We start from the raw sequence: 25,058 nt of genomic DNA on the forward strand, positions 1-25,058 counted from the left end.
GGCACTTTGGGAGGCCAAGGCAGGTGGATCACTTGAGATCAGGAGTTCAAGACCAGCCTGGCCAACATGGTGAAACCCGTCTCTACAAAAAATACAAAAATTAGCCAGGCATGGTGGTGTATGCCTGTAATCCCAGCTACTTGGGAGGCTGAGGCAGGAGAATCACTTGAACTTGAACCCTGGGAGGTGGAAGTTGGCAGTGAGCCAAGATTACACCACTACACTCCAGCCTGGGGGACAGAGCAAGACTGTCTCCAAAAAAAAAAAAAAAAAAAAACTATAAGGCTGTTGTAAAAATTAAATGAGATAATATATGTAAAAATGTTTCAGTATAGGGTCTCAAACTCTTCAGTATAATAGTATTATGACAACTCTAAGATGATAGATGTATACTCAAACATAGTACAAATACCTCTTTGCCCCCTCCTCTTTCCCAATACTCCTCGTGTGTGTGTGTGTGTGTGTGTGTGTGTGTGTATATGGATATATGTATATATACATATATCGAGATATATATATATATATATATATATATATATATATATTTTTTTTTTTTTTTTTTTTTTTTTTTTTTCTTGAGATGGAGTCTTGCTGTGTCGCCCAGGCTGGAGTGCAGTGGCTCAATCTCGGCTCACTGCAACCTCCACCTCCCAGTTTCAAGTGATTCTCTGCCTCAGCCTTACGAGTAGCTGGGATTACAGGTGCCCACCACCAGGCCCGGCTCATTTTTTATGTGTATTTTTAGTAGAGACAGGGTTTCACCATCTTGGCCAGGCCGGTCTTGAACTCCTGACCTAGTGATCCACCTACCTGGGCCTCCCAAAGTGCTGGGATTACAGGCGTGAGCCACTGCACCTGGCCTCCTCCTATATTCTTGATCTTGATTACTCTTCTTACCATTTAATCAGTCATTCTACTCAGAAACCAGGGAATCATTCTAGACTCTTTCCCCTCTCCTTATGTCCACATTCGATTTGTCCTGCCGTTTCTCCATTTTAAAACTAAACTGTTCTTCCCAATGGCCCCCAGTCTCCCTTCCACTCTATTCTCTATACCACCCCACACAAATCTGACCATTTCACAATTTTCACATATTCTTTTTAAATAAATCTTTTAAAAATAAGACTAGTCTTGATAAAAAAAAAATCTAAAATATACTTCCCTGCCTTTAATACACTTTTAAAAGAACATGAGACTAAACATAATATTTTCTTGAAATCAATTACAGCAAAATCAACTTGATTTACTAAGCTGTGGAGAAACACTGCAGATAGCCCCAAATCAAAACTAATGCAAGGGTCAACTAGCCAGGAGTGGGTGAACTTTTTGGTTTTGTTTTTAAATATCTATTTTAAAGCAATGTTAGATTTATAGAACATTGCAAAGCTAGCAGAGAGTTCCCATATACTCCTCATCCTTGTTATTAACATTTTACATAGTATGGTACATTTGTTTCAACAAACCAATGTTGAAGCGCTATTAACCAAAGTCCACACTTGAGATTTCCTTAGTTTTATTCAATGTTCTTTCTCAGAATACCACTTTACATTTAGTTGTCTTTTCTCCTTAGCTCCCTTTGGTTGTGACAGTTTCCCAGACTTTCCTTGTTTTTGATGAGTCTTACAGTTTTGAAGAGTACTAATGGGATATTCTGTAGACTATTCCTCAGTTGGAATTTGTCTGATGCTTTTCTCATGATTACACTGTGCTATTGGTTCTTAGAAGGCCACAGAGTTAAAGTGTCATTTAATCACATCACACCAAGGGTACATACTATCAACATGCCATATGACTCTAGAAGTTAACCTTGATCGTCTGGCTGAAGTAGTGTTCTTCATGTTTCTCCAATGTAAACAGTTCCATATCTCTAAACTATGCTCTTTGGAAGGAAGTGACTACGTACAGCCCACATTTAAGGAGCGGGAAGTTATATGTAACCTCCTTGAGGGTGAAGTAGCTACATAAATTATTTGAACAGAGACCTACAGCCCTCTCATCTTAATCAAAAATTGCCAGCCCCCTCAAAAAAAATAATAATAATACAGGGCCTCAAGACAAGAGGTTATCTTTGGGCCCAGCCTGCAAGGTAAGCTAAGGGAAAGTTAAGCAAAACAGTTTCTGGTCCCCTCACTCTCATGTCAACAGCAGTAGTTCAGAGCAGCCTGTCTCCTTTCTTTCCATGGGGCAGGCAATCTTAGACACACTATAACCACAAGGACAGCTGCAAGCTGTTCCCTGCAGCACTTTAGTTAATTAAGAGGAGACTGTTAAGCTGCAAGCACTGAGGTCCATAGAGTTACTGGGAAAGAGGTGTTACCAGCTTGAGAATTCAGTAATTTTGTTAAGCCAATAGACTGTCTCAACTGTGGAGCATAGTATATGAGATTTAGAGACATTTTCCCTAATGCTCAATTTGGTTGTTTTCCAAGAGGTTAAGGACATGGATGTTTTAAAGATAAGATCTTACTACCAGTTAAGCAGGCATTTGTGAATAGTGCCAAAGAAGCATTAAGTTCCAGAACAACTAATAGCAGTGCCTACCACAATCCCTGGCACATGATAGTATTCAAACGTTTGCTGAATGATGAACAAATGAGTTCTAAGAAGCAGAGGGGACAAGCAGCTGTCTACATTGGTATGTAGTATTCAAGTGGCACTGGGTCAATTTTTAGGGCCTGCCATGCTTTGCAATCTTTCTTCAGAGGCAGGCAACATTTTCCCAAACCCTACTAGCTAAACTGTGGAGGCCTTACATGTTAATATTACTTAAGGTAAAACAACATTAGAAAAGCACTGTAGCACATATTAGGTGTTCAATAAATGCTTGGTAAATAAACAATCCCTCAAATAGGTAAAGTAGATTAGTCCAGAATTCAGAAAGGAATTTATTAAGAAAATTGATCAACTGCCAGTAGTTCTTTTGGGCATGCTAAAAGCAGGTTACTATAAAACTGAACACATTTTGATCAAAAAGGTATACTTCGTATACCTAGTATGGGGAACTCAAAGTTTTGTTGAATGGAAGAAATGAATAAACAAATAATCAAATAATCATCTTTCTGAATATACTGAGGCAAAGATATTAGCAATATATATTTGGTGCATGGTTGAGTTCCCAAGAGGAATAACTTCCTAACTCATTTCACTATCACAAATCTGAGGAGCAGTGTGGCATAGTGGTGAAGAGCTCCCAGTCTGAAACCAAATTATCTGAGTTCAAATTCTGGCTCTAGCCACAATGGCTAGTGACTTCAGCAGATTACTTAACTTCTGTGCCTCAGTTTCCTCACCTGTAAAATGTGAGAAGAATCACAAATCCTACTTGATAGGGTTGTTATGAAAATTAAATGAGTTAATATTTATAAAGGGCTTAGAAAGAGAACCCGGCACATAACACATTATGTAAGTGTTTGCTTAAAAAATAAGTACTTTCACTGCTACAAAATCATTAACAAAATGGGGTACTTGAGAAAACTGAAAACTAATCTATACTCTGAGACATGTCATCGTCTCATAATATGAGTAAAATTATTTCAATGTCTAGGAAAGCTGTTTAAAATTGCCCAATATTTAAAGAAGTATTCCTTATGTCACTGTTTTAAAACAGACATTCAAAATAATTAAACTGCTATGATATTAAATGCTACAGACAAAAAGAATGTGAAGGACAAACTTCTGTAGGCGAGTAAGCTCAGAAAACTCATGATAGTTTTTTCTTGTTTCTTAAGAGGACATATTTGGATTAAAAAACAAGGTATAGTTGGTTGCTCTTCTACATTTTTATGTGAGATCTTAAACTATATCTTCACAGGTTTACTGGATTTCATGTTTTAATATTTTTTCTTTGATTAAAAAAATTTCAATATCAAAATATATTGTGAATACGCGATTAAAATGTAAAACAAAAGTATTTTTACCTCTGAGTCACATACTATGTAATAGAGTTATAGACAGGTTAATGACTATTTCAATCTGTGTAAAGTGTGCAATGATCATGCCTAAAAGTTACTTCAGAAAATTAGAGAAACATGACAATGTAGAAGGGACAGAAAAAACACTACACATTTGAATATAAAGTAGAATTCATAATAAAATGCATTTGAATACTTGTATAATTACTCAAAAGCATACTGGACCCTGTTTTTTACCAAAGCATTATAAAAAAAATTAACTGAAATTGACAGTGAATTGTTTTAAGTGGCACTTCCAAGATTTCATTTACATACTACTTTCTTCTCCCTTAATGATGTCTCTCCACCACCAATATACAGGTCTTACCTACCATTTCTATACATTTTCCATTCAAATACTATTCAATAAATTTTAAAAGCATGTATATGGCAACAACTAGCTCTAAAGATAACCCTAAAAAATCCTTTCGGGCCTTTAGCTATGTAACATATCACCACCCATAACATTTTTTATCAATCAAAAAATCAGGTTATAAAATGTGTATTGGCAGCAGAGGGACTTCACTTGTTCCATAACTGTCTAAAGATTGTCTTGCTACTAGCCACGGTAATTTTTTTCCTCTTTCCTTTTTTCTCTGCAGTGCTTCTAAGTATAGTGACAGTGCATCAGGCTTTCCTAGTCTCAGCGCAAGCTCAGTGAAAATCTGGGAAATGTAAGTGGAAACATTAGAGACCGCTTTATTTGGCAGTGCTTACCCCCCAAAAAAAAGTGGGGGGCAGGACAAATGGCAAAGCAGTGTTTGGACCGCAGGATGAACAATCAATAGGCAGAAAGCAAGATTGAGGCTTCCTCAGCTTTTGGATCGACAATCGACAGCTGAGAGGCTATTTTTTGCTATGGTTGACTAAATATGGTCAGGGAAGAGAGAGGCACAAGAGAGCCTGTTTGCCTGGGAGTGCATGTTTCAAATGCTTAGCTGCCTATAAAGCTGTAACAGTTTAGCCTGTGGTCACTGAGGAAGAATATAAGTTAGCCTCGTAGTGACCATGTGGAAGTCCTGATCTTGCTTGCAGACTTGACCTCTGGATGTGACAAGGTAGCTTCACTACAGATCTACTATTTAATCCTGGAAACTAAAAACCAAAAAAAAAAAAAAAAAATCTAAAAGCAAGAAAGATGCAGACTATTTCCTAAGAAGTCAGAAGAACCCAATGTATTCTGGAGGGCAAAGAAAAACAGGGTGAATGTTTACAGTTATTTGGGGGGAGTAAGGTGTGTTTTGGGTTCTGTTTTGTTTTTTGGGGTTTTTTTTGTCTTTTTTAGACTATAAAATTAACTTCTGCAACTTTTTACCCTCTTCTGAAGCATTTCATCTGACAAGCTAGGTTCATTTTCTTAGCCTTTGTAGCAACCTTTTTTGATTGCTTAACTTTCCCTACATAACTGTGCAAGACTGTTATATGACATTCCAAATCAAATGGCCAACACTGATTCAACTTTAGAGTTTTTTTTGTTGGTGGGTTTTTTTTTTTTTTTCTTTTGGTAAAGGGAAGAGGGGAGGAGAGGGAAAAGTAAGCTTGTTTTTTGTTTGCTCGTTTGTTTTTCAAATTTATCTTAAAAGGTGAGGTTCTGTGTTCACTGATACATCCCCTTCCTTCACCGGGCTCATGAAAAGAAATGCTGAATCAGCGAATAGAGTGAACGAACAATCAAGATGAGATGGCTGCTGCTGATGTGATTCTCTAGGTCACTACCTTTCTTCCTGCTGCAAATGCTGCATGACACTAAGCTTACAGGTAACAGAGCACCATCAGGCCTGTACTTTTAAGGATGCTTATGACTTTCTGCATGCTTACCTATTATTGACTCAATATATGTTTTCATTGTTAAATTAAATTCTATCTAACCATAGCCTAATTTCACAATTCAAGTTGAGAGCTAACGTAGTGTAAAAAGGAATATTGTTCAAATACCATGGCAGTAACTTTTGATCTTAAAAATGTACAAATACATTATTGTCATTTACATTATTAAAGATTTAATCATTATTGTTTCAGATTAAGTTATGATTTTGCATCTCTAGTAAGTCACATCCTGCTTCCAAAGTATACTTATTTTCTAAAACTATTAGCTTCTATTTCAAGGTTGAGTCAACCAAGAAACTTGGCAGATCATAAAATACTTTTTAATGCTTACTAATAATTGGCCACAAAAATAAATCAGAACATGCATGGTGTAATTCTAACGCTGCATTGCTGAAACTGCTGTAGTGCTGGACTATCTACTGCTACATTCTGATTTGCTCTCTATAAGCTGCACTAGCTTTTTGTCACAAGCTGCAGAAATTCTACTATCCCTGCCCTTTTTTTTCCTCCTTTGCCAAATCTGAAAATTTCTTGAGGTTTTAAATTAACCTTCTAATACCATAATAACTGAAGGCTACTTACCAACTATAATTTCTTTTCATGCTAAATTATCAAGGTAAATAAAACCCAGGTGCTCATAGACTAAGACCTTTCAGTTCTTTGAAGTCATACTTTCTAAAAGTTGACAATTCTGACAGTTATCCTTTATACTAAAAAGATTAAAGAATCAAAACAACTTAAACTCACCAAAATTAGATATTTCTAGATTTGAATTTGTATTCAACCCATAGTTGTATTTAACCCAAAGAGAAGCACCAAAGTGCAAAATTCAGGTAAGGAACTAATAAAGAAAAAAGAATGACAAATTTTCAAATGATCATGAGTTCTTATCTGTGACCTTATAAAACACTAACAAAAATTCGTAATCTTTAAAAGTTCAATTCACCCACACTCATCCTGGTTTTTCTCCTTGTTGTTTCAACTTCTAGAGTCAATATCAGAAATACTTATTGGTTAATTTGTTAGGTTTTGAGTAAGATATCTAGTTTGTAAAAAAAAAAAAAAATTGAACTTAATTAATTACTATCTACCTGTAGGATCTAGAAGCAGACTACAAAAAAAGAAGAAATTCACTCTGAAGACTGAAGAAACACTAGGCTGATCTTAAGTTTCTGAAATACACTCTGTAACACTACACTGATTCTATGAATCTCTTGCAAAAAGAATCAAACCAGGACAAAGTTCAACAGATAACTGGTCAAATGTTTAGGAATGTCTATGCCCACCAAGAATATGGAACCATTAATGCCATGCTTCAGGTAAACTTGTTACAAAATTTAGTCTTCGATAAATTAGTCTCTGCAAATGATTTACCATTGCTCTACATTAGTAAGCTAAATGTTTCACTAACAAATAAGAAAATAAAATATTTCATGTTTTTACAGCTAACAACTTAGTAATACCTACTCAGAGTACATACTTCTTTATGTACCCATATGAACATACAATGCTATGGAATGTAAAGAAGTATGTATTTTTGGTAGGCAATAAACCACCAAGCGAGAATTAAACTGAGCTAAAAGAAGCTCTTGCTTCTTTCTACGTGAATGACCTTCACATGGTAAATTAACCTAGTCATGAACAGATGACCTTTGGCAATACTCACACCAAAAAAAAAGGTTATCTACTACTTATAGATAGAAACTATCCCTAAGGTTTTTATTTCATGAAGGAAAAGACGATCCAGTGAAGTAGATTTCAATTATGAAACTCCTTTTAAATCATCTAAGTTTAAAACATACATCTTACATTTTTAAATTAGGTACTCTCATTATTAAAATTTGACTGCAAAAGGGAAAATAGTATTACTAGCACAAAAGAATGAGGAATACACACGACCTATTTTCTGTCGCCACAATTTAATCTTAAGTATATCTCATTGGTAGGGCTCATTGATTTCTACAGAAAAATAAGATAATAAGAGCTGGCTTCATTCACTTAATAAGCTATCTCTTCTCATTTTGATAAATGTATAATCTATTAATATTAGAGGAATTTCTGACCAAAAGTTTTGTTGTTTTAGAAAGGCTTTCTTTTTTGACAGCTAAAAATATAGTGGCCCTTGTCCTTCCTTCTCAAGTTTCTTAGGGTCTTAACCCAAATCTCTACTTTAACTGTAAAGTTAAAACTTAAAATTAATTAAAATGTAAGATTTAAGCATGAAAAATGACAAAATTCTGGTCCACAGCTGTAAGTCAGCAGGGTATATTGGTAACAGACTACCAAATGTTTAAAAGAAATTAATTTATTATCTGTATTATCTTTGAATTTGCTTTCTCCAAAGAGGGCATGTAAAATGAAAGCACTATAGTCAAGAACCAATTTATACAGATGGAAGAACTGTTTTTATTGTACTATGCAATTACAATTCAATTTCTCTAAACATGATCAATCCATTGTTTAGAAATATCAAAATACTTTTATTTCACGCAGTTTGTATATTATTTATAAAAAATTCCAAATAATGCTCTTAGCAAAATTTATAAGCGGTACCTGTTTTAAGCTACTAATGACAAAGTTAGAACAAAAGAAAGAGTAGTATTCACATATTCTAACCATTTCTTACCAAAAGCATTATTTCAACTGAAATATTTACACATGTATAAAAGCATATTTTAAATTTTTTGTATCAGAAATTGAATGGAAATGACTGTAAGTTTAACTATAGTTCATTTTCTGTTTAATAAGACTAGTTAATACAAAGATGATTTTCATTTTATCAGATTATAAAGAATGAGAATGACTATTACAGATGGCATTATACGTGTTACTGCATGTTTACTGGAAATTATAAAAGGCACATAATTTTAAAATTCTACACTTTCAAAGAAATTAGTTCAAAGCTTAACTCACATAAGCGTAGCCCTTCTGATCATCCACAAAACAGAATGGCAATGATTCATGTTCTATTTGGTAAGTTTACCTGTACAGGTCCTAAATACCAAGAACTCAAAATATATACCTCGAAAGTAGAGGCTCTTCTATAAAAATACTCAAAGGGTATTACTCTACTTGTGTTTTATAATAAACAGTTATATTGGTCATTCTATAGGTATACAAGTTGTTTAATAATCCTTCTCAAACATCCCAGCAACTAAGAATCTCTTTGCTATAATATTAAGACTATATAAATAATCCTTAGAAAATAAAATGACAGGCTATTCATTTTTAAAAGTAAAATTATATGCTGATTCTGGTGCTTGCAAGTTTAACTTATCTAAGAGTACTTTCAATCACTCTAAAATGTCACATCTATCACTTAGATCAGCTGTTCATTTTTAACTGAGTACATATTAAACTCTGGGCATCTGCTGACACTGGTATAACTCAAACATTTCAACTGTCTCCCTGACAGGGATAACAGATGCTGACATTATCAAATGCTGTACTATTTTTTTCCCATGGCCTCTCCTTGCCCCGATATGGCCAGTATATGAAACTGAACTGCCATCCAAAAGCACACTTGAGCAACTGGATCTGCTAAACAGCTCCCATATAACTAGTAAAAATAGAAGCCAGTGTTACTGCTATCTTCAGCACTTAAGTTCAGGCAGTTTAACACCTGTTTCACTTCTACTAGAAAAAATGATGAAAAAGAATTGTAGTTACATTAATTTCACCAGCAGTATGATACTTACCAACCAACAGACGCAGAATATACTTAGTATAAGAGTCATTTGCATACTGCCTGAATTAGCATTGACCTCCCAGTTTAGTTTAAAATAGTAACTGTAAAGAATATTTCTCTACTCTGTATTTCTCTGAGAGCACTCAACTTTATAGGCAAATTATAATTTATCAAACTTTTATTTTACGCAAGAAGACACCCCTCTCAAGACATTGAAATCAACAGTAAAACCACATTATAACAAAAATTTACTCTGATTTTTCAAGTATTATCCACACAATAGATTTTAATACTTGTATTCATGGATTGTAACTAACCACCATGTATTACTAAGGTGATAATGAAAAGTAACTAGGCAATCTGTACCCAAAATGACAAAGAACTTAGTCGAGGAAATAGACCTTTAAAAGGGTTAAATTACTAAGCTATGATTAGTAACACTACATAAGCAAAAACAAAGAAAAACCGGCATGCATGGTAGTTCCTTTCAACACAAGTCCAAGCAATACACTGCATACACATGTGATCTATTTATAAATCAAAGGGCAGAGGTACTTTCTTAAGGCCACTGATATTCCTACACCCATCAACAATTTGCTGTTAGCCCTCAACTATAATGCTAAAAGAAGCAGTGGCAGTAGAAGGGGGTGACTAACAGAACTCTTCCCCAACCTTTTAGCTTAACTACTTAAGTAATCTGGTTTACTGCCTAGAGATCAATGGAAAACATTACTCTTAAATACATCAAGGTCTATTTGTTCCTTTAAATACTGTTGGTTTTGAAACAGCTTATTGTCTACATGTAAGAATTAAGCAAAGACTTCGGCTGTGGACAAGATTAGAAAAAGAAAAAGAAGCAAAGATGTTGAAAACAAAGACATACATTGATCATTCCTTAATGCAGTCATGTGTTAAAAGGAAAAGACTTTTAAACCATTAAGCGCAGGAAAACAGTAGGAAAGTGACTTCAAAATGGAAAATTTGACATTCAGTGACTGGAGCATTGGTATGATAATTTCTAACACTTGCAGAAGGTCCATGACTGTAATTTTACCAATGAAAAGCATTTAACTGTTTTGGATTCCAAACTAGCAGCACTACAATGCTTTGCTAGAGCTGGTAAAATGGAACCAAATCGCCTCTTCAATGGATTTGGTCCCCTTCAACCAGCTGTAGCTATGCATTGATTACTACGGGACAACCAACGTTCTCATTTGTGAATATCAATTACTTGTCAACTAATTTCAACTTATTTACATTATGCAGACTGTGATTATAATCAAATAACTTGTTACTGTTAATTCTACCTGGAAAAGCTAGAATGGTTAAAGATGTTTATAAAAAGCTTTATGAAAAATGTATGGATGACTTAAGGATTTCAAATAAAAATTTTACTTATTATGGTCTCTTGGTATTAAATTTCTTATCCCTCAGAAAAGAAAAGAACTGGTAATAAAATGTAGGCTATGCTTCATAATAACAACAACAAAAACTTCCTTCAAAGGAAGAAAATATCTGGAAAGGTCACCTAAAACCCACCTGAAAACATAATGGGATTGTACAGTGTGGTTTACATGCATATGTGCATATTTAAATTAAAGAAAACTATAACATTATATAACACTCTAGAAATGTTTAGTCACTATCTTCCATAGTATTGGCCTTTAATTTTACCGCTATTTACCTGAATGTTAGCAGGTAAGGTGAAAAAGATGATACTGTAGAATATCTTGTAGAGAGGCTTAAAACAGTATCTAGTTCTTCTGACCCTGAATCAAAGGCTTTTAGTCTTCAAAAAAGAAGGAAAATGCTAAGCATCACTACTTTTACTCATGAAATATTTCACCTCTCCATATTTGTTTTCACAGCTGTAAAATGAAGAACTCTGCTAATAATAAATACTATGACTCTCCTCACTGTCTTCTTTGTCCCTTATAAAAAATATACACACAATATTCTCCTTCAGTGGGGATAAACTGAAGGAAAGAAAAAAAGTGACAATTATTCTAACATCCATATAATTTTCTTAATGATTGCAATAAAACTATAGATAATTTAATATTATTTAATTGAGACAAACATTTCAACAATTAATGAAGATTACTGAAGACAAGAGTAGTTTAAAAACCCAGATGTTCACACATTCTCAACTCCTGACCACTCCTCCATTTCAAAATGAACATCATTCTCTAAAAGACTGTGGGCAAAAGGAGACATATATAAATATATATCTTATCACTTCATTCAAGATCTTCTTCCTCCTATTAATTACATCTCAGTCACAGTAAGTACATTTGTGTATTACAAGGCATATGGTGTTTGAGAGTAGATGCATGAGCATACATTAGAGAAAACACACTCTAAGTATCCTGTACTGAATAGACTCAGCTATATTTTGTAGATAGCACTCAGCATGTTTACAGTTGTAAGGAAAGCATTAAACACCAAAATACAGTACAGCTTATCAAATCTTCAAATAGTCAACAGTCTTGTTTACAGACCATATTTCAGAATTTAAAAAGTAAGAAAACCATCACAACATTCGAGAAGGAAAACTATGAGTTGCTCACATATTCAGTAAGATTTGTAATACATGTCTTTGTGGGAATTAGTAAGCAAATAAGAAATGCCTGTGAAATTCTCTTAGTACCAACCTAAAAATAACATATATCACATCAGGTGATTCACTCATATTTTACGTTTACTTTTCACATTCAATTTCTATTCAAGAAAAATTCGTAAATACTATATAAACTTTATAATTATATTATTGTTATCTGTACTTCCAAAATACCTATCGATTGTTTTTGCCAGCTCTGCAGAGAATACTGCTGACTAATTTATTTTCATGCCTGTAAGGGAGCTCTAAAAACTTAGCTAAAAATGCAGCATCTTTACAGAAAGTACCTAAGTAACATGCTGATTATGCTACTCCAAAGAAATTCAGTTTTCACTTTTACCAGCAGAAACAATTTCTGCTCTTACTTTAAAACCGAAATTTTACCTGTATACTAAGAGATGATAAATATGGCTAAACTCTAGATGAAAACATGCTTATAAATATTAACTATCAGAATAGACAAACAGCATTGTTCTTAGTTAAGATTTCTTAAAAAAACAAAACTACTATATTAAAACATGGTGTAATTTCTACTTAAAATGCTCAAACTTTATAAAGCACAACCAAAGTACTCAGGGTCTCATAGCGAAAATTTATATTCTCTTCCATAATTCTAAAAGACAACACTAAATGGCTTTATAATTCTTTTCTCTTAATGTGTTTCAGTTACTATCATACTATAAGGAAACATCAAGATCAGCTTTGAAATCTAGACTCATATTGATGTGCACCTTTGAAATAGAGACTTCAAAGGACAGTCTTCAAAAATATAGGGCATCTAGACACTTCATCAGGTTCTGGAAACAACAATGTGCTATATCTGGTTTTCTTTTTTTAAGAGACAGGATCTTGCTATGTTGCTCAGGCTGTAGTGCAGTGGCACGATCATACCTCACTGCAGTCTCAAACTCCTGGGCTCAAGCAATATTCTCACCTCAGCCTCTCAAGTAGCTGAGACTAAAAGTCTGTGATGCCACACCCAGCTGATTCTTTTCTTTTTTTGATACAGAGTCTTGCTCTGTAACCCAGACTGGAGTGCAGTGGTGCAATCTCAGCTCACTACAACCTCTGCTTCCTAGGTTCAAGTGATTCTCATGTCTCAGCCTCCCGAGTAGCTGGAACTACAGGTGCACAACACTACACCCAGCTAATTTTTGTATTTTTAGTAGAGACAGCGTTTCACAATGTTGGCCAGGCTGGTCTCAAACTCCTAGCCTCGACTGATCTGCCCGCGTTGGCCTCCCAAAGTGCTGGGATTATAGGCATGAGCCACCACGCCCAGCCTAATTTTTTAATTTTTTAGAGACAGGGTCTTGCTACATTGCGCAGGTTGATCTCAAGCTCCTGGCTTCAAGCAATCCTCCTGGCTCAGCCTCCTAAGTCGCTGGGATTACAGATGTAAATCACCACACCCAGCTGGTTTTCTATAGTATGAAGGCCAAAAAGATTGGTTATTTTTAATTCCAAGTACACTAAAAATGGTTCCTTCTGTCTTCTGACATCACTGGTCAGTACAGGGGGGAAAAATCAACCTTAAGGAAAAGAAATTTGATAGAAAAAAAGAACTCAAAACATCCCAATTTGCAATTACAACTGGTAATATAAGTTGTGTCATCTTCTGATACTCTTCAGTGTCCAATTAAAATCACACTCTACCTGGCAATCTATAGTCACAACTACCTAAAAATGTCTTAAGGAAGTAGGAATAAAGAAGTCATGTAGCTTTAACTGAAGCACTACTTTGTTGAAGAATAAAAACATTTTTTTTTAAATGTCACCTGACACCAAATATCTGGTTGGAAGAGGTGCTGTTTTAAATTTTCAGGGGAACCCTCAAGATTTATGCAAGAATTGAAAAAAATAAAAGTAAATTTTCTCTTCCTTGTATAGGCTTAGCGTTATTGAATATACTATGCCTACTCTCAATAAAAACGAAACAATTCAAAATATTTAAAAGATACTTGTTTCCTACGCACTTCAATTCTCAGTTTATCCTAAACTTTATGATTTCATATTCCCTCAATAAATCCTAAATTCTCTCAATAAAATCTTTTTGACCATTCTAATCTGAATTGCTGTTTGAATTCCTAACACAGTTTCTCTACAGAATTCATTTTGTAATTGATCATATAACATCTTGTGATATTTAACAGTGTCCTCACTGTCAAAGTAAGACTAACATTTATTGAGTGCCTTGTATAGCCAGAGCATATGTAGGATGAACAAATGAATATGAATGCCCACAATGTTAAGAGAAATGCACATAGTAATAAACAGCACTAAGCAAAGTATAGTAAGTACAATAAATAAGAACATAGAGGCCGGGCGCATTGGCTCACGCCTGTAATCCCAACACTTTGGGAGGCCGAGACAGGTGGATCACGAGGTCAGGAGATCGAGACCATCCTGGCTCATGTGGTGAAACCCCATCTCTACTAAAAAATACAAAAAATTAGCCAGGCGTGGTGGCAGGAGCCTATAGTCCCAGCTACTCAGGAGGCTGAGGCAGGAGAATGGCGTGAACCCAGGAGGCGGAGCTTGCAGTGGGCCGAGATCGTGCCACTGCACTCCAGCCTGGGCGACAGAGCAAGACTCTGTCTCAAAAAAAAAAAAAAAAAAAAAAAAAAAAAAAAAAAAAAAAGAACACAGAACAAGGAAGTACAGAGCAAACAAAATAATTCCAATGATGACACAGGAGGTAGCTCTAGAAGAAAGATGGTTAAGATAAAGAAGCGGGATGGGGCATCCCAGTGAAAGAAAATGCTCCAAAAAATAGAAGAAGCAAGCAGACAGCATATTTTAGGAAAGGAGAATAGATGATGGGCAAGGCGGGCTGAGGGACTGGATTAGCAGGAGATAAAGTTAGACAGACTCAGGACACACAGAATATGGGTCTGAATGCCAAGCCAAAGTGTGTAGATTGTATTCTATGTTAATAGACAAAAACTGAAGTTGGGAAACAGGGGAGAAGAGCCATTTAGACCTATGCTTTCAGAATGGATAATTTGTAAATGTATAAAATTTAAATCAAGAATAAAACTGAAATCAAAGAAAAAAATTAGAAGAATAGTATAATAGTCTAGGTAAATGTGGTGAGTACTTAATTGGGTCGGCAACAGTGGGAACAGAATGCAATGGGTTGGAAGGATTGGTAGAATGAGTAAAATTTTAAAACTAATTGGAAGTTAAGAATTGGTGAGAGAGCAAAGATAACTCTAAGCAATGAAGTAGCAAGAGGAATGAAGTATCGATACATTCACTGCCCATGTGTTTTGGGCTTGCTTCACAGACCACAATACAGAAAAGGTGATGTAAAGTGGTTTAACAGTTATGATTCTAAAGTCACCTGGACCTTGGTCAAGTTACAGCTTCTTCAGTAATCAGCTACGTGTTCTTGAATATTAAATTCATCTCTATAAGCCTCATATTCTTCACGTGTAAAATGAGGATATTAACACCTGCCCCAAAAAGCTGTTGAAAGAATTAAGTGAGATGATGCATGTGAAGCACTTTGCAGAGGCTGGCATGTGGTAGGTGCTATCATAATCTTGTTTTTGAAGGGCAAGGAAAATATACTACTACTGTCTCCTTCACAATGTCAAAATGTGAAGTGTTCAAATATTTGCAATTTGGAAAAAAATCAAGGTGTGATCTAAAATATGATCATTCATTTAGTCCTACAATATATACCCACTGTTACAGTTACCAATAAGCAGTGGCAATAAAATCCTTTTGTTTTCTGTGGTCACCCTCTAGTGGTGATCCTAAGAAGCTAAAGGAAACATGATATAAAAATACAATAAGTAACCAAAGAATAAGTGTTCAGAATAGATAAAATTATCCAAATGAAAATCGAAGTGAACATTTTTCTTAGTCCAGGTATACAGGTTTGACTCAAACATAAACGGAAGACATCTAATGCAGAATTTCCTAAAATGCTTAGGGTAAAGTTGTTCTAAAAAGTGAGTTAATGGAAATCTCTAAATTAAGCAAAGCTAAGCATTTTCCCATTCTGTGGGACACTGCAGATCCTTCATAAAGAATGTGATTCTCCAAAAGCAGTCTCTCTCAAATGTCAACCAGCAAATACTTTTTTCAGTAGAATACTATGCTGTAACAATGGATGAGGTGATAGCTACACTAGAAATTTATATAACTAATTACATTATTAATAAGGAATTACGTAACTTAATATTTATTTAGTCTTAAGTTTTAAAAAATAATTATCGTGCAAATGGCAACATGAAATTAGAGGACACCCAGATAATTATTTTGAAGAAACATAAATCTCAAAATAAAATGCATTTTAATTTAATCTTTAGAAAGAAACCAGTATTCCTGATATTTTATATCCACATTTAATATAAACTTAAATAATCATTTCATAATACTTGTATTAGATTAACAACCAAATAATCATCATATAAAACTAAATAAAGGCATAATTTTCACAAAACTTTAAAATGATTTAAAATACTAAAATAGCCAAAATCATTTATTCATCAGTATCAGAAAAAGAGAATCAGCAGTAGGAAAATATTTTTGAATTGCACCTAAAATAGTAAGGGGTGACATACCTGGGATTTCCCCTTAGTGCAGCATGATGTAGAGCATTAAATCCATTATTGTTTGTGATGGTAACATCTGCTCCAGCTTCCAAAAGAACTGCTAGGATATCATCACGTTTCTTACTTATTGCATCATGAAGAGGGGTATCACCTTCAGAATCCTTTAAGTTTAAAGAAACTTTCATTAGTTCTTCAATTAATCATCCCATCTAATAGTAATATTTATACCAAATGCTAAGCAAACAGAAGCAGAGACCACATCCAACAAATACCAATAAAAGAGCACTTTCTGTGATAACTATAAAAATATAGGCAAAGGCCGGGCATGCTAGCTCATGTCTGTAACCCTAGCACTTTGGGAGGCTGAGGCAGGAGGACCAGCAGAGGCCAGGAGTTCAACACCAACCTGGGCAACATATAGAGACCTTGACCCTACAAAAAATTTTAAAAATTAGCCGGGCACGGTGGTGTGCACCTATAGTCCTAGCTACTCAGGAGGCTGAGGCAGAAGAATGGCTTGAGCCCAGGAGTTCAAGGCTCCAGTGAGCTATGATCATGCCACTGCACTCCAGCCAGGGTGACAGAGCAAGACTCTATCTCCAAAAATATAAAAAACAAAAATACAGGCAAGAAACACTGGCCACATTATAGTAAGGAAAGACATACTCAAATCTAGTTGGAAAACACAATAAGCATGCTGGATTTTTTTTTTTTTTTTGAGACCAAGTTTCACTCTTTCACTCAGGCTGGAGTACAGTAGCACGATCTCAGCTCACTGCAACCTCCACTTTCCGGTTTCAAGCGATTCTCCTGCTTCAGCCTCCCAAGTAACTGGGATTACAGGCACCCACCACTACGCCTGGCTAATTTTTGTATTTTTAGTAGAGACGGGGTTTCACCACGTTGGCCAGGCTGGTCTCAGAGTCCTGACCTCGTGATCTGCCCACCTCGGCCTCCCACAGTGCTGGGATTACAGGCGTGAGCCACCTTGCCTGGCAAAGTTTTTTTTTTTTTTTTGTAGAGATGGGGGTCTCAGTATGTTGCCCATGCTGGTCTTGAACTCCTGTGCTCAAGTGATCCTCCCACATGAGCCTCTCAAAGTGTTGGGATTACAGGCATGAGCCACCACTCCTGGCACATGCTGAAGCTTTACAAAGAAAAAACAGAAGAAAAGAAGTAGCCTCAAATATAACTAATGACAAAAACTAATGAAATGAAAAAGCTGCCCCCCAAATTTACTAAGTTTAAAATGGCCTTAATTGTCATACCCTGAAATTCCATACCAAACCTACATCATAACAATGAATTGAATGTCAGTGGTTTTTGACCTTGGCTGCTCATTAGAACCTGCTGGGTAGATCTTTTAAAATCTGTTGTACAGAGGAAAAAAAAAGAGAAAAAAAAATCTGATGTCCAGGCTGTTCACCATACTAAATCTCTAGAGGTGAGAGTGAGGCATTAGTAATTTTTCAAAGCTCCACAGATGAACATATTGTGCAGTCACAGGTGAGAAACATTAATCTAAGTATTTTCAAAGGGCAGGAAAGTGGCTAGTTAGCCAAAGGTAAAACAATTGTAAATTAAAATTTAGCAATCTCAGTCTAAAAATTTTTCAAGCTACTTTTTACATTAATCAATTGACTTAGCAGTAAGTTTTTATTCATTAGCAGTCATGTATATACATGAATAATTTAGATTTCACTCATTTCACAGTTTCACAGATACTATTCTCAGTAAAGTCATATATAACCTGGCCTACAGCATATACGACAGTTGCCAAATCCAGTTTGGCACTTGTTTTTTGTTTGTTTAATTCTTTTTTACTAGACATATTTCCTGCATGGTTTGTCTCCCCAGTCATTGTCCACAGGATTCTGAGAAGCTACAGGAATATGAAAGTGCAAACACCAGACCCAGCTTCATCTCCAATGCTGTGGAAAGGGACTGTACATCATGGGGCAGGGCCCTATGCTCCCCTAAGCCATGTGGACAGAGCCTAGAAAAAAATGATATCCCAGGATATTACACACTGGAGCCACCTGTTTTTTGTAAATTAAGTTTTATTGGAACACAGCCACACCCATTCATTTATGTATTATCTATGGCTGCTTTCATTCTGCAATGAAAGTTAGATAGTTGTGGCAAAAGCCAATAAGCCACTATTATCTGTGCCCATTACAGAAAATGTTTGCTAATCCCAGGAATATATTCATCCACCTACATAAAGAATTCCTGCCAGGCATGGTGGCTCACACCAGTAATACCAGGACTTTGGGAGGTGGGAGCAGGAAGATTGCTTGAGCCCAGAAATTTGAGACCAATCTGGGCATTTCTACAAAAAATTAGCCAGGCATGGCAGCTCACACCTGTAGTCCCAGCTACTCGGGAGGCTGAGGTGGGCCCTGAAGGTCGAGACTGCAATGAGCCATGATCACGCCACTGAATTCCAGCCTGGGCAGCAGAGCAAGACCCTGTCTCAAAAAAAAAAAAGAATTCCTAACCCAAGTTCAATCCAACCATCTACCGTCTACCTTTTACTCCTGTATCTGGTGGCACTAAAAATCTGTAGTGTTCAACCTGAAACGGGCTTCTAACATGATTGGAACACCCTTCTGCAGGTCCCCAAGTCCTTATCACTCTTCTCAATTACTCTTTCTCTACCCGCCAGCCCAAACTCACACTCTCAACAGATGAACTTGTCTCCCATTTCAGACAAAAAACGTCAGCAGGTATAAATCACCTCTCCTTACAGATTAACACCCCTCCCAATTCTTCCCTCATCCTCCAATCCTGCCTCCCACTTACAAGGACATACTCTAGATCCCAACAGTTCCAAAACAGCTGCACTTCAAAAACCTTAATTTCTAACAATAGCTAAACAAAATCTATTCTTTCAGTTCTTCTCAAGCCCTCATTCCCACTGCTACTGTTCTTCTTTATTTCTTCTCTGAGATCTATCCAATCCAGCACCCAATTCCTGGATGCTGTAAATTATCTAAACTACAAGCAGCTTATGATTCTAACCACTGCCCTACTTTTAAAAAAATCATTATTGAGTTTCCAATGGAAACAAATTATGTTTTACATATTCAAATAGTATTTCAGGGAATATTTTTATTTAAAAATAATATGTTGTTTCAAGCCTATTCGGTTAAGGAACCTAAAGGTTGGCAAATTAGGTTCAGGAGCTACAAAATTACTAAGTATAGAAACTTTAATCAAACAGGTGCACAAAAGACAAGTTGCTTAGTAACCAAACTAAGTAGATAATGGACACAAACTACATTTTCCATATATTTGTGGTTTAATTTATCTGGTTATAAAACTGTAGCTGGGGATAATCATTTCTCAGGCAATCGCTGCTTCAAAAATTAGATCCTACTGTAAATCAATTCTAAAATCCTATACATTTTCCAAAACAGAAAATCTCTGAAGATTACACTAACGACTATTCAAAGTCCCTAAGCTACAATAAAAGCTACAATTAAAATAATTTAAATAGTTATGAAGTAACTATTATTATGAAATATAGCCTATTACACTTCTTTAACCTGTTGAGGCTCACTGTCATGATCAATAAAGTTAAATCCATTCATAAGCTGATATTTTTACAAAGAAGTCCCCATTGTCCCTGCCCAATCTAAACCATCTATTGGCATTTTCCTTAAAAAAAAAAAAAAATTTTTTTTTAAAAGAAATAGTTGCCAATTTTGCAACATCTTATGCCTTTGGTATCATTTACTATGACCATATGAGAACGGTAACAAAGGAATGCTTACCATAGAACTTAATGTTTCCTTTTAATAGGATCCTAGCAATACCTGCAGGACATGTTTCTTTAAAGGTTTTACCTGGAGACTGGGATGACAGCCAAAGTCCAATAAAGTCTTCACAACTTGAAGATGACCTTTATTGACAGCAATATGAAGTGGTGTCTGTCGACGCTTGTTTCGAGCATTCAAATCAGCACTACCTCGATGTAGTACTTCTATAACAGCACCTTCATCTCCAAAAGCTGCATGGTGAACTGCTCTATCACCATCTTTATCCTAATCATTAGTATTGAAATCTGAATTAGTGAAAATTTCAGAAAGAAAAAAACTTGAAGCTATAATAATATACTAAGAAGCAGATTATTTGAGAAAAGGAAACATAGGAAACAACAAAATAACTAGAACTTGACCAGGTGCAGTGGCTCATGCCTGTAATCCCAGCACTTTGGGAGGACAAGGCGGAAGGATCACCTGAGGCCAAGTAAACTGTAAATCTGAGTAAGATTTCCAACAATACCAATCTGGGCAACATAGCAAGATCCTGTTTTGTAGAGAGAGTCAGGCATGGTGGCACCCACCTGTAGTCCCAGCTACTTGGGAGGCTGACACAGGAGGATTGCTTGAGCTAAGGAGTTTCAAGTTACAGTGAGCTATGATCACACCAGTCTACTCTGACCAGGGTAACAGAGTGAGACCCTGTCTTTATAAAAAAATTTTTTAAAACCTAGAAACTGACTTGAACAGTGATTAACTCCCAAAGATAAATGATAAACTTAGATCATTTTATATATATATATATTTTATATATATACATTTTATATTTTATATATATATATATATCAGACCAACAGTTTGAACTTTCAGCATTCCTCATTTATCAGCCATGATGGTAAGCCAACTCTTTTTTGCCATTTAAAAATTTTTACAAAGACCGTTTTTGTTGTTGTTGTTGTTGTTGCTGTTTTTAAAGAATCAGGGTCCTAGGCCGGGCGTGGTGGCTCACGCCTGTAATCCCAGCACTTTGGGAGGCCAAGGTGGGTGGATCACCTGAAGTCAGGAGTTCAAGACCAGCCTGGCCAAGATGGAGAAAACCCATCTCTACTAAAATTACAAAAATTAGTCAGACATGGTGGCACATGCCTGTAATCCCAGCTACCCAGGAGGCTGAGGCAGGAGAACTGCTTGAATCTGGAAGGCAGAGGTTGCAGTGAGCCGACATTGGGCCACTGCACTACAAGCCTGAGTGACAGAGCAAGACTGTCTCTCAATAAAAAAAGAATCAGGGTCCTGTTCTGTCACCCAGGTTGGAATGCAATGGCAGTCATAGCTCACTGCAGCCTTGAACTCCTGGCCTTAATAAATTCTCCAACTTCAACCTCACAAAATGCTGGGATCATAGGTGTGAGCCACCTACAAAGACTTTTTAATGACACAAAAAGTAAACTGAGTTGTGTGATTGAAAAAAAAAAAAGAATGCCAAACAATGTGATCTCAACTGGCTTTAATGGGGAGCAATTTATCAACATATTAAAACTGGTTAAGTGATGAGCATACATTTTTCTGTATATTCGAGAACAGAAAAAAAATTAAATACACCATTAAAAGATAAAAACGAAGCATAAACTACCAAAATTCCATATATCGAAAATTCCAAAACTATTTCAGAAGAATCAAAGAGATTTGCCTCACCTCCTATAACACGCATATTTCTGAAGAAATGAGAAGGCAGGAAAGACCCAATTGCTTAAATTTTTTAAAACTAAAAGAAAGTACTTTATAAAGGGGAAAAACTGCCTGCACTGTGCCATGAAGGTAGTATACATAGTTTATACCAAAAAGTATGAAAAGAAGTCTCACTGCCTTGCCAGAAGCAGATGGAAAAGGGCATTAGGTATAAGGGTATTGCATTTATTCCAATACTGCACTGCAAATTTTAACACCCACCAAGACCATGTGTCTGTCCCTGATACTGGTACTCTAAGACTTTCTCCATCCAGAGCAGTGGTTTCTGATTCCCAATACCACTGTGCCGGCCCCTGGTGGACTCCCTAGTTTTGCAAGCGGTTTGACAATCCATATGGCACCCAGGATTATCTGAACTACTTTCAAAGATAACACAGATAAACACTGTTATGATTAAATGCACTTAAATAGTTCATTCAAAACAGTTACAGAACTCAAGGTAGTTTTCGGTCTTTGCATATTTTCTCAAACAGGTATTAAAGGTAAAAGCACTCATGTGGGAATCCACAACAGTTTGACAATCATTTATGAAACGGTAGGGAACTACAACTCAGGGATATTTCTACCTTACTGATATTTCCAGCTGAATCAGTTTTTGTTACCTATCAATTTTGAGAAAGGAACTGGCAAACAACCACATGTAAGATTTAAGATTCAACTCTTGTGCCTTTTCCCTGGTGGTCTTAGGGTTAGGATTTGGCACCTCTCTCAACTCTTGTGCCTCTGAGTGGCATTACATTTTAACATCCCAGAAAAACAAGTGTTTTAAAAAACAAAACAAAAATAAGATATATATGCATTATATATAATCTCTCTAGCAACACATATAATTCAGAATCTTAGAGTTAAGATCTTCCCAACTTCCAGTCTTTTTTTTTTCTGTTACAGTTTTTAACCCTATTTTGTGATTCACCTTCCATAAAAAAAGGGAATATCAGGCCACTAACACTGTATGGTTGTTAGAAAATCACTACTGAAACACTTAATGCAGGCTGTCAATAATTTACATAAAAATAAACACCAAAGAATTAAAAACTCTGATATGTTTGTCAAAAGGAAATAAATAAGAACAATTTTTAAATTATGGAAAATACACATGCACACTAGAAAATTACAATTAAATATAATTAAATTTACTTCCAGGTTTCTCTTCTAAATTAGAAAACTGCAGTTATAATAAAACCTTAACTTGTAAGTTTTGTTGCTTTCTTCTGAATCCATCTTAAATACTCCAAACAAACCTAAAACACAGCTCATGTGCCTGTCCTGTTCCTAGCACCAAAAGAGAATTTTAAGGAACAAGGTTACAGCTAACCTCTATAAGATTATCTCAAAGAATTTCATAAAGAGGCCTCAAATTAAATCTAAAACTGAGCGTGTTTCTTTCTATCCCCCTGCCCTATTCTCTCTCCATTTTCCAAAACCTGCTCTTGTTTAGTATTGCCTATCTTAGCTGATAGAACTACAGACCATATGGTCAACAAAATCAGTATCTGTAAGTCACGGTCAACTGCTTCCTCTCTGTGAGCCTCTATGTGCAATCACTAAACTCTACAGCTTTTACTCCTCAATTTATGCTCATATCTATTCTCTTTTCTCCAACTCTACCACAAACTAATTCAGGCCTTCATTCTTACTCACCTGGATGATTACCACAACTCAACCTCCCTTCACTTTCTTATCCCAATCTATTCTTCACACCAAAGTCATAATTCTTTCTGTAAAACACAAATTTTGTTTAAACCTCTTCAGTGTCTTTCTACTATGTACAAATCAAATCTCTTTTGAGACCTATGTCTGTGAACCATTCCAGCCTCGCCTGCTGCCACAGTCCCCTCAGATATCAGGCTCCAACTTATCAACTTATGGGATCCTATATATTTTCATATGCTACTCCCTAGACTTGGAATGCTCTTTGTCATCACCCTCTTGGACTGGAGACTAGATATCTTATAAAACTCAGCTCAAGCATCACTTCTCCTGTGAAATTTCACAAATTTATTATACCATTTCTCACACTATAGTATAATTATTTGTTTGAAGTCTTTTTTACTTGGCTGTGGGCTTCTTGGGGGCTATGACTGTGTCTTAGTCATCTTTATTTCCAGGAGCTAGCATAGTGGCTATTAACTAGTAAGAATAAAAATGGGTGTTGAATATAATCCTTAAATAACCATCATGATTTTTTAATATTTTTATTGCAGCAAAATATACATAAAATTTACCATCTTCACCATTTTTAAATGTACAATTCAGTGATATTAAGTACATTCATATCACTGTGCAACCATCACCACCATCCATCTCTAGAACTTTTTTCATCTTGCAAAAGTGAAACTCTATATCCATTAAAAACTGAGAAAACTGGAACTCTACACCCTATTCCTCCTACCCCCCCATCTCTGGAAACCACCATACATTCTACTTTCTGTTCCCATGATTTTGACTACTATCTATACTTCTTAGTGGAACCATACAGTATTTGTCTTTTTGTAACTGGCTCACTTCACTTAGAATAATGGCCTCAAGGATCTTATGTGTCAGAATTTCCTTTCTAAGTTTAATGATACACCATTATAAGCACATACCACATTTTGCTCATCCATTCTTCTGTCAATGGATACCTGGGCTGCTTTCATGCTTTAACTATTACGAATAATGCTGCTAAAAACACAGGTGAACAAATACCTCCTCAAGACTTCCTTTCCAATCTTTGGGATATATACTCAAAAGCAGAACTGTTGGATCATATTGTAATTCAATTTTTAATCTTTTGTGCAACTGTCATATTCTTTTCAGCAGTGGCTATACCATTTTATATTCCTATGAACAGTGCAAAGAGTTCTAATTCCTCCACATCCTCACTGACAGGTTTTTTCTGGTTGTTTT

At 35.7% G+C, this 25,058-nt stretch overlaps 1 protein-coding gene, 1 long non-coding RNA gene and 1 other non-coding gene across 3 annotated transcripts in view; 1 reads left to right on the forward strand and 2 right to left on the reverse strand.

The window, feature by feature from the left end:
- The window catches only part of MIB1 (mindbomb E3 ubiquitin protein ligase 1), a 136,404-nt gene that overhangs the window by 35,545 nt on the left and 75,801 nt on the right, over positions 1–25,058 (reverse strand). Inside the window, exons 11-12 of the mRNA XM_030810655.1 lie at positions 20,505–20,702; positions 16,663–16,814 (exon numbers count right to left, since the gene is read on the reverse strand). Coding sequence (XP_030666515.1) covers positions 16,663–16,814; positions 20,505–20,702 — 350 coding nt within the window. The remainder of the gene's footprint in view (positions 1–16,662; positions 16,815–20,504; positions 20,703–25,058) is intronic.
- Positions 4,868–10,863, forward strand: LOC105739663. Its single transcript, XR_001115623.2, has 3 exons — positions 4,868–5,008; positions 5,534–5,708; positions 6,875–10,863. It is a non-coding gene; the product is annotated as an uncharacterized LOC105739663 (long non-coding RNA).
- Positions 18,481–18,686, reverse strand: LOC115834919. The gene has a single exon (XR_004029907.1). It is a non-coding gene; the product is annotated as a small nucleolar RNA SNORA73 family (small nucleolar RNA).

This window comes from Nomascus leucogenys, chromosome 4, assembly GCF_006542625.1.
Source record: "Nomascus leucogenys isolate Asia chromosome 4, Asia_NLE_v1, whole genome shotgun sequence".
In the NCBI taxonomy this organism is placed as follows: domain Eukaryota; kingdom Metazoa; phylum Chordata; class Mammalia; order Primates; family Hylobatidae; genus Nomascus; species Nomascus leucogenys.